General features: G+C 42.4%; 1 protein-coding gene across 4 annotated transcripts in view; it reads left to right on the top strand.

The window, feature by feature from the left end:
- Positions 1–12,715, top strand: part of LOC122574083 — a 179,426-nt gene that overhangs the window by 101,025 nt on the left and 65,686 nt on the right. For all 4 annotated transcript variants that reach the window (XM_043741203.1, XM_043741204.1, XM_043741205.1 and 1 more), the window contains one exon: positions 1,075–1,352. In XM_043741203.1, the coding sequence (XP_043597138.1) occupies positions 1,075–1,352 (278 nt within the window). The remainder of the gene's footprint in view (positions 1–1,074; positions 1,353–12,715) is intronic.

The raw sequence follows: 12,715 nt of genomic DNA, 5'->3' as shown, positions 1-12,715 counted from the left end.
TGAGTGTTAAGAAACGAATATTTGTAAAATTAATATTATCAAATAATAATTCGTACAAGTATGTAATTGTATACATGTGATGAGGAATCGGACACAGTTAGAAAATAATATTTTCAATGTAACGTAATACGCAGTTGGCTCGACACTGTTTATAGACTAGTGTTGATTACCTGCTATTAAAGTTCTTGGAAAATGTTATCGTTTTTATATTTTGATTACACGTCGCACGTATTTGAGACTCGAGCGTCGTTCAGTAACCTTCAAGCGTTTAGTTTGTCATCGACCGGCATGAGTGTAACACGTCGTTTCGTTATAAAATCGCTGCAATATCCATTTTATTGCGAAAATTAACCGGCAAGACAGCTGTTTATACAATTTCGTTTTACAAGCGAAGTCTTCTTTTAATTCGTGAGTAGATTTTTAGCTAGCATTGACACTATCTTACTGTTGCTCGACACAAAAGTTAAAAACGGATATAAATTCTAACTTTACACATCGTTTACTGAAACACTGTACCAAAGTATCAATTATTTATTACGTAAAGCGAGTTATAGGATAACGGAAATGAAAGAGAAGAAAATACAGAATAAAACATTTTCTCTAATGCCTACCTTGAAATGTTAGAAATCAGAAGTTCATAGCCCTTTATATTTTAAGGTACTAAAATTTTCAATCAATTTTTAAATAATTCTTTTACGCTCGGATATATAACTATATCATCGTTTTAAATGCAAACTGTAAGAAACTGTTCGAATCAAATTCCCAAAATCTTCAATAATGAAATTCTATCGAATGAGATATCATGCGACTGGTTTTAATTCATAAATGCAAATTACTCGCACACTGTGTGTTCTATAAACATTTTTTTATAATACAACATACACACACACACAGTAAAAGTAATATGCGTTTATAGGTTAAAACCGATTATCCTGTCACAGGAAAGTTAAATTTTTTTTATTTTAAACGTTCTAAACTATTCGTTTACAAAAGTCTTTCGCGTGTGAATAAACAACAAAGTATACTCTTAGATAGCGAGTACCGCGCAATGATAAGTGAATTATCTTTAATCAGGTGCGAACAAAAGAGACGCGGGTGTAACGAGTCCTCTGGATCTCTCGAGTCCAGGTGGATTTGCTCCGCGGAAGAGGCAGAGGACGGAAACCAGGAGATCGGGAAGCGTTTCTCCGAAGCCGAAACCAACCCCTCGGCCTACCACACCACCCCCAGTCAGGTGTCCATCCCTGTGTGGTCACATGCCCTGCGGTGATGGACAAGCTGTCAATCGATGGACCATCGAGGACGTCGTCAATTACGTATCGTCGATCGATATTTGCGCAGAGTACGCACAGGTAAGTCTCTTAAACATATTTACACTTTCTTAGCTCGTTTTGGGGTTTTTTTCTATTCTCGAAACTGGACAGTAGAGCCGTAAATATGGCAAATGGCGATTGCGACATTTACTACGGCAAATAAACGCGGTGCCTAGTGTTTGCCAAGTTTCATAAGAAGCGCCACGGGCGCTGGGAAAACTTTGCACCGTGATGACAGAGGTGAACCAATCGAGGTTAGGCTTTTTTAGCGCGAAATTGTCAGTGAAGGTTGGGTCAGTCTGTTTTATTCGCGTCAGGAAAGGAAGACTTCGGTTGCGATTTATCTAGATGATCGGTCATGATAATCGTTCGCGATTTAAAGGAAAGTTTGCGGCATATATATTTCGTATTTTTTAGAAGCTATCATTCGATTTGATTTACGATTAGACGGTAGATATCTGATGCGAAATAATAATAATTGGAGCCGTTAGAACGAAAGATATTAATAAAGTAAATTTGATTCATTAGCATTGACGTTTAACGACCTGCCGAACATAGAAATATATATTACTTGTGGTTTTATTTGGGAAAACAGTTAGCTTTAAATTTAATGTAGTCATAAAAGTGATCGTAAGACGAAGGGTTAATAACAACGGTTTATTAGTTCATTAGCTATGCACTTAAAAAGGAGATTGACAAGACAATTCTTGGTATTGCTACTCAAACATCCATCAATTACTCTGTATTTGAAACCTTAACCGCCCATTACGACTTGCTCGATGCTATCGTACTCAGTGATCATAATGAAAAGAACGGGTCACCAAAGGCTACGCTTTTAATTGCTTCGGCGTCGCTCCGATTTCACCGAGAAATTTCTCTCTATGCTCGCGGTGTCTCGCGAAACACCGAGGAAATACCAAACGATTCGCAGAAAAACGCGTGGGTTGTTGAAATCGCGAAACTCGAGCAAATGACCGACGACAGCGGGAATAGCTGGAACAAATGAACGTGGTAGTTTGGAGAACGTGGCAGTTTTAATTGCTTTTGAAAGTGGTTGGCGTAATGAGGCGTATCGAGATCCGCCGTGCAATATCGTTTGAGCCTCGAGAGCAGTCTCCTCTCTCGACTTCCACGTCGTCACGTCGATGAGGCAACCGGAGGAGGTCTAGGAAGCTCTGAATGACCTAACATCAGTCAATCCGGACAGTCTGGCTGGCATCGACCAAAGAGATGGCTGTTCTCCGGTTAGGAGAGCTCTATAATGACCCCTCGAAGCTAGAATCGACCCTGCACCCCTCTCTGATCTCTCGCGTCCGCACTTTCTCCCCCTTTTTCGCCACGAGAGCTGTAACTGTCTCTCTCTCTCTCTCTCTCTCTCTTTCACTCTCTTCTATCCCCGGGCGAGCATTCCGCTGCGAACGTGAAGTTATTCGTAATCGTTGGCGGTGTTCGCTCGCTTTTATTGTCTTTTCACGTGGCGGATTCGATGGAACGGGGAAAAGTTGTCTCTTCTGGAAAACTGCTTCAACACCCTGTTCGAGTATTGGTGCGCTCGTTTGTTTGATTGTTAGCGGACGCTTAGTGAAAATACGAGTGGTTGCAGGATGTCGAGGGGAATAGAATCGAGTGAAAGGGTGAAGTTGAAGTTTGAGAGGACGAAACGTGTATTTGAATTTAGGAGCGCTGCAGGGTTACACTGTTGTTAGATAACGACGAAGATAAATGTATATGTGGATTTTCTTTTTTTGTGAATAGAATGTTTTACTATAGTAAATTTAGAATTTTGAAATTATGTTCGAGATTTTGATCGTTTCGGTATTATTTGATCTCTCAACGATGCTATTGCTGGGAATTTTGCAAGCAACATTTGCACACGCATAATTTTACTTCGCCAGTTCATTGAAAAAAGCAGAAATACACCGTTACTTCGAAGTCCATATTTTACTCACAGAGAGATACGTAGTTTCCTTTATCGTTCTAACATCAATCTTTTCTAATAATTTTTCTTTAATAAGATAATAATGTAATAACTTAACAACCTTAATAACTTGGAAATAGAATAAATTAACATTCGAATTAATATAGCAATAGGCACGGTAATTTATACATCCGTTTACAACGTCAATAGATTTCTAAATTACGCAATCACTCCTAGAATAATCCGATATTCACTCGAACGAACGACCATGTCCGACAATAAGGAATTAACATCGTATCTATCATAATGCTCTTCGTCTCTTCGAACACTTCTTTCTGTAATTATTTTTGTCTTTGTAATTCTTTTTTTCATTGACGTTTTTAAACCCTGAATGAGAATCTGCCGCGTCCTTTCATTCCTTTTCATTCGACTCTAGTAATCCTTCATGGTGTCACGCAACCGGTTCAAACCACGTTTTTGTGAACCGTGTCTGATTTTAATCGCGTAAGTGCGATATTCATTCAACCGAGTATCCTGCTCGATCATCGTCAAAGACACGATGGATTGTTTTATAATTAGAGCTTAAACCCGACGCTATAATTATGGATCTGATAGCGGTACGGGCAAATTGATTAATCCCGGACAATTAAGCGTTACCGAGCTCGTTAGCATGAGCTGGTATTCTTACTAAGGCTCACCGTGTCACGAGCTTGTTTCTTCCACTTCTGCCGGGCTCTGCTTTCTCCGAACGAAGTTATTAACCTGTCACATTGACCACTCAAAATTGTCAAACGTCAAAAGGATTCTTCGTGATTCGATCGCCGTGAATTCTTTCGTTGCAATTAGTATAAAACACATTCGTCCCTCTCTTTTTCTTCCTTTTTCTCTCCGTTTGCATTCTGATCTTTATCGAGGAGCAACAAATTGGTTACACGTGTAACATTAGCTTTATACATATTTTTGTACCAACGAATTCTTGTAGAATTCAAACGAACAAATCTCTTTATTTTTTTTTTCACTTTTATCTATTACAACAATCCATTCCACTGTCTATCAGAAGAGCAACCACGCTTCATCTCTTTTCGTCAAAGGAAAGAGAAAACATTTGCTGAAGTAAAAAAAAAAAAAAAAAACATGTTCTCAACTCTATAACCATCGTTCATCGATTACCGTCTCCACGACGTCTCATTTCTCGCGTTTATTTTCAATAAAAACACGAAAGTGTTTCTTCATCCGGAGCATCCGAAAAATTCGAAAGCGTCGATTCTTCGAATCCTCAGCGTCTGTTTATCCAGCGCAATGTGGCGCCCCTTCCGATAACACGGTCGATTCCATCGAGAACAAGAAACCTCTCACAGCATCTCCGTATGACGTTCTGAAAACACGGTCGAACGATTCGGCCCGATTTCGAGGCGTAACGTGGTTCCTCGAGGGCTGCCAGTCCCGATTATATCCACGAGTATCAGGCCTCGTTTGCCGGTCCTCGAAACGTCAGCCTGTCAGGGCCGTAAATTTTTGCGCGGGCACCCATCTAGACATGCATATTCATGAACGGTGGATCCAAAAGGGGAAGACATCGAGTATTTCGATCAAACATCCCAACCGATTCGAGAATGACGAGGGATCAAATACGAATGTATGTAAAGTATACGTTTCGATCAAGACCTTCTCTTTCTACGTCCTTTGATTTCGTTCGCAGCGAATGAGTCGCGAATTTCTGAGGGTTTTCGGTTGCAGTTCGTCCTTCTGTGAGTAGATGTTGATCGATATCGTTGCAGATCCTTCGTTTCTTTGAATAATTAGCGCAATGAATTACTTTATGTAATTGTATTTTCTCTTCTCTAATATTAAATCCTCTGGAAGATTTGTAGAGTTTTAAATATAAAATATGATATCCAGAGGGTTTCTAAACTAGCGCTATTATTCAAATTGCCGATACCGTTGCCACAAAATCATTTCCACACGAATCTCGGAACGAGTAACCGAGTCATGTTGCTCTATAAACTTGCCAGATATTACTCAGCAGTAGAACCTAATATGTACACATCAAGCTCGACGAGGAAACAATTTTTAACGAGGAACGTTAGCAATATCTAAATAAATACAAGTTTCCCACAAAATTTAGAACGATATACCCTGTAAGGTCCATAAATCATCGTACACATCAAGAAAGTACACGCAGAATTCAGCTGGGATCTACAAGGCGAGCAACGAGGGAACACAAAACCTGTGCAATAATCGGCGCGGATATCGAACCGAGCAATTTATCACATCATAAATCCGCTCGAAAAAAGCATGATAGATCGCGTACAGCTTGTGTTCGCGTACGGTTTCGTTGAAACTGCCTCGAAAAACGTTGGCAAAAGTTCACTTGTGATCGACGACGGAGGCGGGACCGGGTTCTCGTGACGAATAGTAGATAGTGGAAGCACGAACGTACGATTTACAAGATTCCCCCAGTTCGTAAATAGCGAGCCGCGTCGCGGCATCTCGAGATTATCTTATAAAGGATACCGCGAGCGGGTCTGATCAACGGTGAGAGTAGATCGTTCGGTAGAGATCCCCGGTTGGAATTATAGCGTCGATCCTTATCTAGATCTGGAATAGTGGCGCGACCACGTATATACGCTCACTTTCGTTCGAACGAGAACGAGAAACGACAAAGCGAACGCGGCGAGAAACTGAATCGTCGGGAAATGTAAATAATTGCCACGAGGACTGCGTACCTAATTATCGCGGCGCGTTTGGCACTCGCGATTTATGATCGCCCGAATAGGTATACGTTAAGAGGAGCGCTTTTTAATTGCCCGTTAATGATACCTGCTTCGAGATTTTGCACGTTGTTTCGCCTTCAAATCGGTCGTTGTTTTGTCTAATTTTGACAGCCTCTTTTTGTACCACAACTACCAGGGACGGTGACAGAATTTTTGAAATAATGTAGTTTAAAGGGCGATTAACAGGGGAACTTTTTCAGGGGGAAAAGGGGTAACTTACAAAAATCTTGTTGCGAGCCAAATCGCTTAAACGGTTTCTCGCAGCGAATCTTCACACTGCGCGCTATACTTCGCCAAATTAGAAGCAGTAACCGCGAATAAAGGATGATTACCTCTCCCTCTTCCTGTTCCCCATAACCGCCGAAAACCGTCCGTAATTCGCCATAAACCGCAAAGTAAAACATCTGAATTTCGCCTCGTCTTTGATACAACCATTTAGCAGTGGAATCACGAGCGAAAAAGGAAAGAGTATAGAGAGACGATAAGCAGGCGAGACGTAATTTACGCTAACAAGAGGCGTTCGAGGCTCGATATAAGAAACTCATAAGGAACTGAACGTGTTTCGGGACCTGTAAAGAGCGAGACGGAAGAAGTGTTTTTAAAGTGGCCACATTGAAGCATCCTCGAGGAACGTGTCCCTCGTGTGTGCACTGACGCGCAAAAGAGGCGAAAGACACTTGGTCCCAGGTCGTTAGAAAGTCATGAATGCGAATCGAATCGGTTCGTACGTCTTTCGTGATGTGGCACACGAGAGGATATCGTGTCTTCACGTCCCACGCATCCTCTTCGTGCAAACTCCTCCGTACGTTTTCGCTCGCGTTTTATCGGCCTCGTGTGTGCCTCGCTTGTAGACCATTCCACACCTTTGTTCTGATCGAATGGGCAAACTGCCAAGATTCTTCCGCGAGAGAGAAGTATGAACGTCGTTTATCTCTTAAATGTGTCGATTGTGTGAATAAGATCACGGGTTTCTTTTAGATATTTTAGTTAACCGTAGATATATTTAGGAATTTCCAACATTTCAATACGTATACCGTGTGATTTGTAAAAATATATAAGATTCAAAGATACATGCAATTTAAAAACAAACCGAATGCTCGCCTACTAACAATCGCGAAAATCTACAAGAGGACGAAGCGTCTGCAAAATTTCAAATGATAGCGCGCGATCTTACATCAAACCGTGTAGAAACGGAGAAGCTGACACGACGAGATAGCATGCATCGAACGCATGATTCTTCCCGGTTTTAGAAATCCGTTGGTTTCCTCGGCTCTGGTTGCTCCGCTTTCGCTCGATCCTCTTGAAAAAGCTTCGCCCCAGCGACCGCTTACGCAGATCTATTTAAAGCGCGAGCAAAACGAGGTAGAAAGCCGCGCACCTCATCCTCCGCATCTCGCCCAACATGCAAATCGTTCATCACCGATTCCGCGTGCGCCGCTCCAAAAATGTCGAACCGTCAGACACATCTGCGTGCCGTGCAATTACCCCGACGTAGTCGTGTTACGTCGTGCAGTGGTTATACGCGTACCTCGTCGTAAATCGTAGATTCGATGTAACGAGGAAGCCCAGATTCACGAAGAAGAGAAGCCAGGCGAACGATCTAACGGTTGCCTCCTCGATCTGGAACGATTTTGACGCGTCTCTCTTTCTAGAAGATCATTCGACACGCTCGGTTCGTGATCGACGCGCGATCCCCGGATGAATATTATCGCCTATTAATGATTAATTGAACGACGTCCGACAGGCTTAGCCGCGAGAGGCGCACCGCTTACGCGTTGCCTCTGCTTCGAGAAACGAGAGGTCGACCCGGGTCACATCACGCTCCGCGCCGAATCGTTAGAAAGTCCGCTCTGAATCTACGTATTAACCTCTTCTTTCCTTTTTCCTTCGTGTTCAGCTGGATTTCTTCCCGTCTTTTGAGTTGCTCCTTTTAGACGGTTGCTCGGTCTTTTTGGTATGTGAAAGGTTGATTTGGCCGATTGGCTTTGGTTTACGTTGCCTACGGGATCGTAATCTTTTTACGAATCGCTGTTATATGTAGTGTCTGAAGGAATATTTAAGTGCGATATTTGTTGGATAAGAATCTGCGAATCTTCCAGAGCTTCTTCAGCCTTTTAATATAGCGTAATTGCTGAACGCACGTGTATCATTGAGCTTATATAGAAAGAATGTAGCGCTGGTCTATGTTCTAACTCTATCATCCGTCTCTTTCCTTTGACATTTTTCTCTACATTGATAACAGAGTTGTTATCAAGAAAGACGCTTTGTTTGGATTATATATATACTTTTGAGAAGAATTAAATAAAAAATAATGTAGTAGTATGTTGAATGACCCTTGGATTTGACATTTTTGACGTCTCACGTAATCCCACAAATGTTCGATCGAGTTCAAGTCGTGAGATTGATTTGGTCACTTAATTACATTAACGTTCTGTTCCAGAAGAAATGTCTAAATTGCTTTAGAGGAATTTTTCGGATCTTTATCGCGTTGAAACGATCGCTCTGCTGGCATTTCCTCGTTTATGAACGGAAACGCGTGAGTTTGTGAAATTTCCCGATACACGAATCTACACGTAGTTTCTTTTACTTCTCTTAGCGAACCAGGACCGTTCCGCGTGAAAAACTCCACGCCATCGCGTTATCACCATTAAATTTCACTGATCGTTTTACACAATTAACGTTAAAAGATATCGTACGCTTACGTATGGACTGTAATCTTTTTATAATATTTTTAATTCCAACCAATGTACCTCGGAAGATAAAAAATATATATAATTTTCAAGCAATCACTATGTTCCTTAACTTTTGTCAGCAAGTGTATATACCTCTTCGACCCTTCTATCCATCTTTACTCGAGCCAGTATCGATAGCAGTCGGGTAGCCAACGTCTCGGTTAGGAAGAGAGCCATCCATCGAGCGGGATTGTTCGAACGCGGAGGATCTCGCTCGTTGTTAGCGCTCCCCGAGAGATGAAAAGGGTTTCGCGTTCGCGGTCGTTACGCTGGAAAAGTCTTGTGTAATTGAAGATCTTGTAGTACGTTACCTTTATACGTATACACGGACACGCGTCGGCTAACGTATAAATCAGCCGCCTTTAGGCCCCACGTCGACTAGCCAGCGACGAGGAGCCTCTTTGTTTGACTTGTCGCGAACCTACGCGCGGATCTTCTGCCGCGATTCGTTGCAGACGATTTATTGGCGCGATTCCCCGTGGCATCTCGCCGCGAGAGGATTCGGATGATGAACGATGAAACCGAGCTCGTTACCTCCACGCACACCGCTCTTTAGTAATAGTTATTGAAGTCTCGAGTATCGCGGATATTTAGGATACTTTCAGAATTTATGATTTTGGAAATTTCAACGGGTCGTTCGCTATACTATCTTTTAATTCGTCCGATGATAATAGACAGATGTATTGCAAAGAGAAGTTTGTTATCGAGGAAATCAAATTATTGGTGAACTGCGTTCGAACGATGGCATAACCTTTGGTTCGAGAATTTTTAATTTAGAAGCTCCTCTGAGGCTTAGAAAAATTCGGGAACGTGATTATTCGAAAAGACGGCGATTCGAAAATTTCAATAGCTTAAAATTGAAATCTTCGACAGAACCATTGCCTGCGTAACTTTCACGCCTGAAGCAACTACTGCAAAAACCAAATGCTTATTTTTCACATCGATTTCGATTAAGCTGGTCCGTGTTCCTTTGTCTTCTTCGCCTTCGCACAACTTAACATGTCGCGATAAACGGTAACACGGGTCTGGCAGTCTTTCGTAAAAATCTCTCTGTTATCCGAACACAACGAACGATTTCTTATCAAAATTCAAGTCAGCCGTGTTGTCGATAGAAACAGTTACTCGATCGACTCTGAAACTTACGACTCTATCCGAGGTCGATAAGCACGACAGGATCGCTGTGGATCGCGATGTGGCCTGATGCAAATCGCCGCTTAGAAAGTAGCGATTTATCCCGTAGCCAAGAGATTTTCATGGAATCCTCGCGATTCAAGGATCGATTTAATGACTGGACACGTGGTCGCTGTCTGGCTAATCGTTCGGAAAGCTAATTAACCGGAGGGCCACGTGCGCGCTTTCTCCTTGACGCTGCGTGCGTGTAATTACACGAACACATCGGTGGCAAAACGCGAACGGTGAAACGACGGTACGAAGCCGATCGTGTGAGTTTATATGGTAATGGTGCAGCTAATACGTCAATGGGTAGAACCTGGCACTTTTTTTTCGAATTATCGCGAAAGAGAATGTTTGCACGTGTATGTACATACATACGTAGGTATTTGTATAGAGTGACTCATAATCGGGCTTCTGTTGGCCTATTTATTAACGGAACTGGTCCTTATATAACTGGATTCTTGCCAGTGATAGTGCGGATAAGGAAGAATTGCTTGGCAAAGTGTTCTGTATTATAAAATGTTACAGATTATCGCTATTGTTCGTTCTTTCTTATTCTTCTATTTCGGAGGGTAATTGGAAAGTATTGTTATGTTGTATTACACTTACATAACTCGAAAAAATGTGCACGTGTCATTGCTCTTAATCGTAAGCACGTTAGTTCGAAATTTCCTATTGTCTAGTCTTAGTTTCGCTAAATTTCATTAATCCAGAAACGTTGCGCGTCACATTCCTCGTTCGAAAATCCATAATTCCAGAGTTCTCGGTTCCTTCTGTTAACTCCACTACATTTCCGTAACTCCAAAACATTCACGTGTCACTCGCTTTACTCGAAAAGCGTGCAATTCCCAATACATTCTGGCTCGCGTACTCCGAACCTCTAATTTTGACACAAGCCAACGAAACCAGTTGCTCCGATTGTCCAGCGGCTTGAATTAGAAGGTCTGTAACCATTTTGCAGAGGAAGGAATCGAGAGCAACATCGTGTACACTCTGATTTACACTGGAATATATACATAAACAGACGGTATCTCTGTCCGTCCTCGTGCAAGCGCGGAGAAAGAGAAATTCATACAGAGGCACGTAGGTAGATGTATGCAAGCCGATATGTAGTCAAGCCCCGGCCAGACCGTTTTTCTTCGACTGACAGATCGCTACCGTACGTTTAGAAACGTGTAGCGGCGATAAAACGCTGGATACTGCTTTCAGTAGCATTCGTGTTCTGTCATTTCCAGATGAAAATGTCTCTTGATATGTTAATTGAACGTAGGTGTAATTAGAGGGACGTTAACCGGTGGCTATTTACACGGGTTCATTATGATAATGAAAGATAGCCAGTTGGATCGAACTTCTTTCTTTCTCATCGCTCTTTCTCGCGAGACGTCGCGTGTCCAATAGGACATAGGTGATAAAACGAGTTGGAAACAGCGCGTTTTTCATGGGTCGATTCGATACCTGTCCCCTGGCTCTGTGATTAATGGCGTTTGGTAGAAAGCGAACGCGTTCAATGTTACTCGATTTATCGGACTTTTTCAGCCGGCTGTGGGAATTCGGCGATAATACCGTCTACCGTGGAACGTTGTGACGTAATGAATGTCGAAATCGGGAACGACGCTGACGTTTAATTAGGTATTTGCATTCGTTGTTCTCCATTCTGCTATCTCGATATTTTTCTCATTCTTTTTTTCTTCTTTATTTTTAGAAACTGAGATATATCGCGAGCGAAGTAACGAGTTGCGAGATAAAACGAAGTTTCTTAATTCTTTGAGGATCCTGAAAAGTTGAAGCACTCGATAAAGGTGTTAACTTTTACGTGTAATAAAATTCTTCGATAAAAGTGTCGTTAATTTGAAACGAGTTCTCGAAGGAAATCCTTTTAAATCGTAGACGCGCTAATGGAATCTTTCGTGCACTACTTTATAATCGGAAAAGATATTAGTTATAGGTCACCGAGTTCCTGATCCTTTGATTTCTTTCTTTAGCCGATTTCAAGTCTCTTCGAACCTCTGGTCGACGTTTCGCTAAACTATCGCCGAATGAAAAATCCTGGTAATTCGAAACGCTTTGGCTACGATCGAAAACCGGTGAAAAAGGTGTCGTCGACGTTTCCAATTACGAGCACCGGCTCTGAAGACCACGTATGCCTGCCAATTTTTGTTCGGGTTTTCTCCTGGCGAGGATCGATATGATCCAGCCTGGGGCCATCACTCACGTTTCCTACGTGGCGGTTCAATAAGCCCCCGGCTTAAACGTCGGGTTACCACATATTCTCGACTAGTTAAGGCTTAACCCGCATCTCGTGGCCGGGCCCCTGCAACACAACGAGACTAAGAAGAAAGAGCTACATATTACATATACGTGGTGGCGAGTGAAAAGGGGAACAGGAGAAAAGAAAGAGAGAGAAGGGTCGTGACACACGTACGTGTATACGAGGCACACGCGCGAGTTTCCTATATCGACAGCCGGTTACCGTGCCCGGAGCTGCAATCAACGTCTTATTGGTTCCACTGGCTGTCTTTCGCTATAATTCTCGTTGCCCTTCTTCGACCAACACCGGTGAGCACTTCTTCCGGCTACCGTCGATCCATCGGTCCCTTGTTAGCGTTCGAGCATTGACAAAGTCGAATGAGATTCGACGAGGAACATCGTTGATCGAACACACGTTGAACATGCGCGCGTATCGACCTCTTTGTGTTTAAGATGGAAGGAAAATGTGCTTCGTGGAGAAATTTAGGGTAAATTGATTCGAGAGGTGACTCGGCGAGGTAGAAATAATTTGCAGTTGCGTGCACGATTTTTGGACGA

Source organism: Bombus pyrosoma, linkage group LG13 (assembly GCF_014825855.1).
Source record: "Bombus pyrosoma isolate SC7728 linkage group LG13, ASM1482585v1, whole genome shotgun sequence".
Taxonomy (NCBI): Eukaryota; Metazoa; Arthropoda; class Insecta; order Hymenoptera; family Apidae; genus Bombus; species Bombus pyrosoma.
This window is presented reverse-complemented; position numbering and strand designations above follow the sequence as displayed.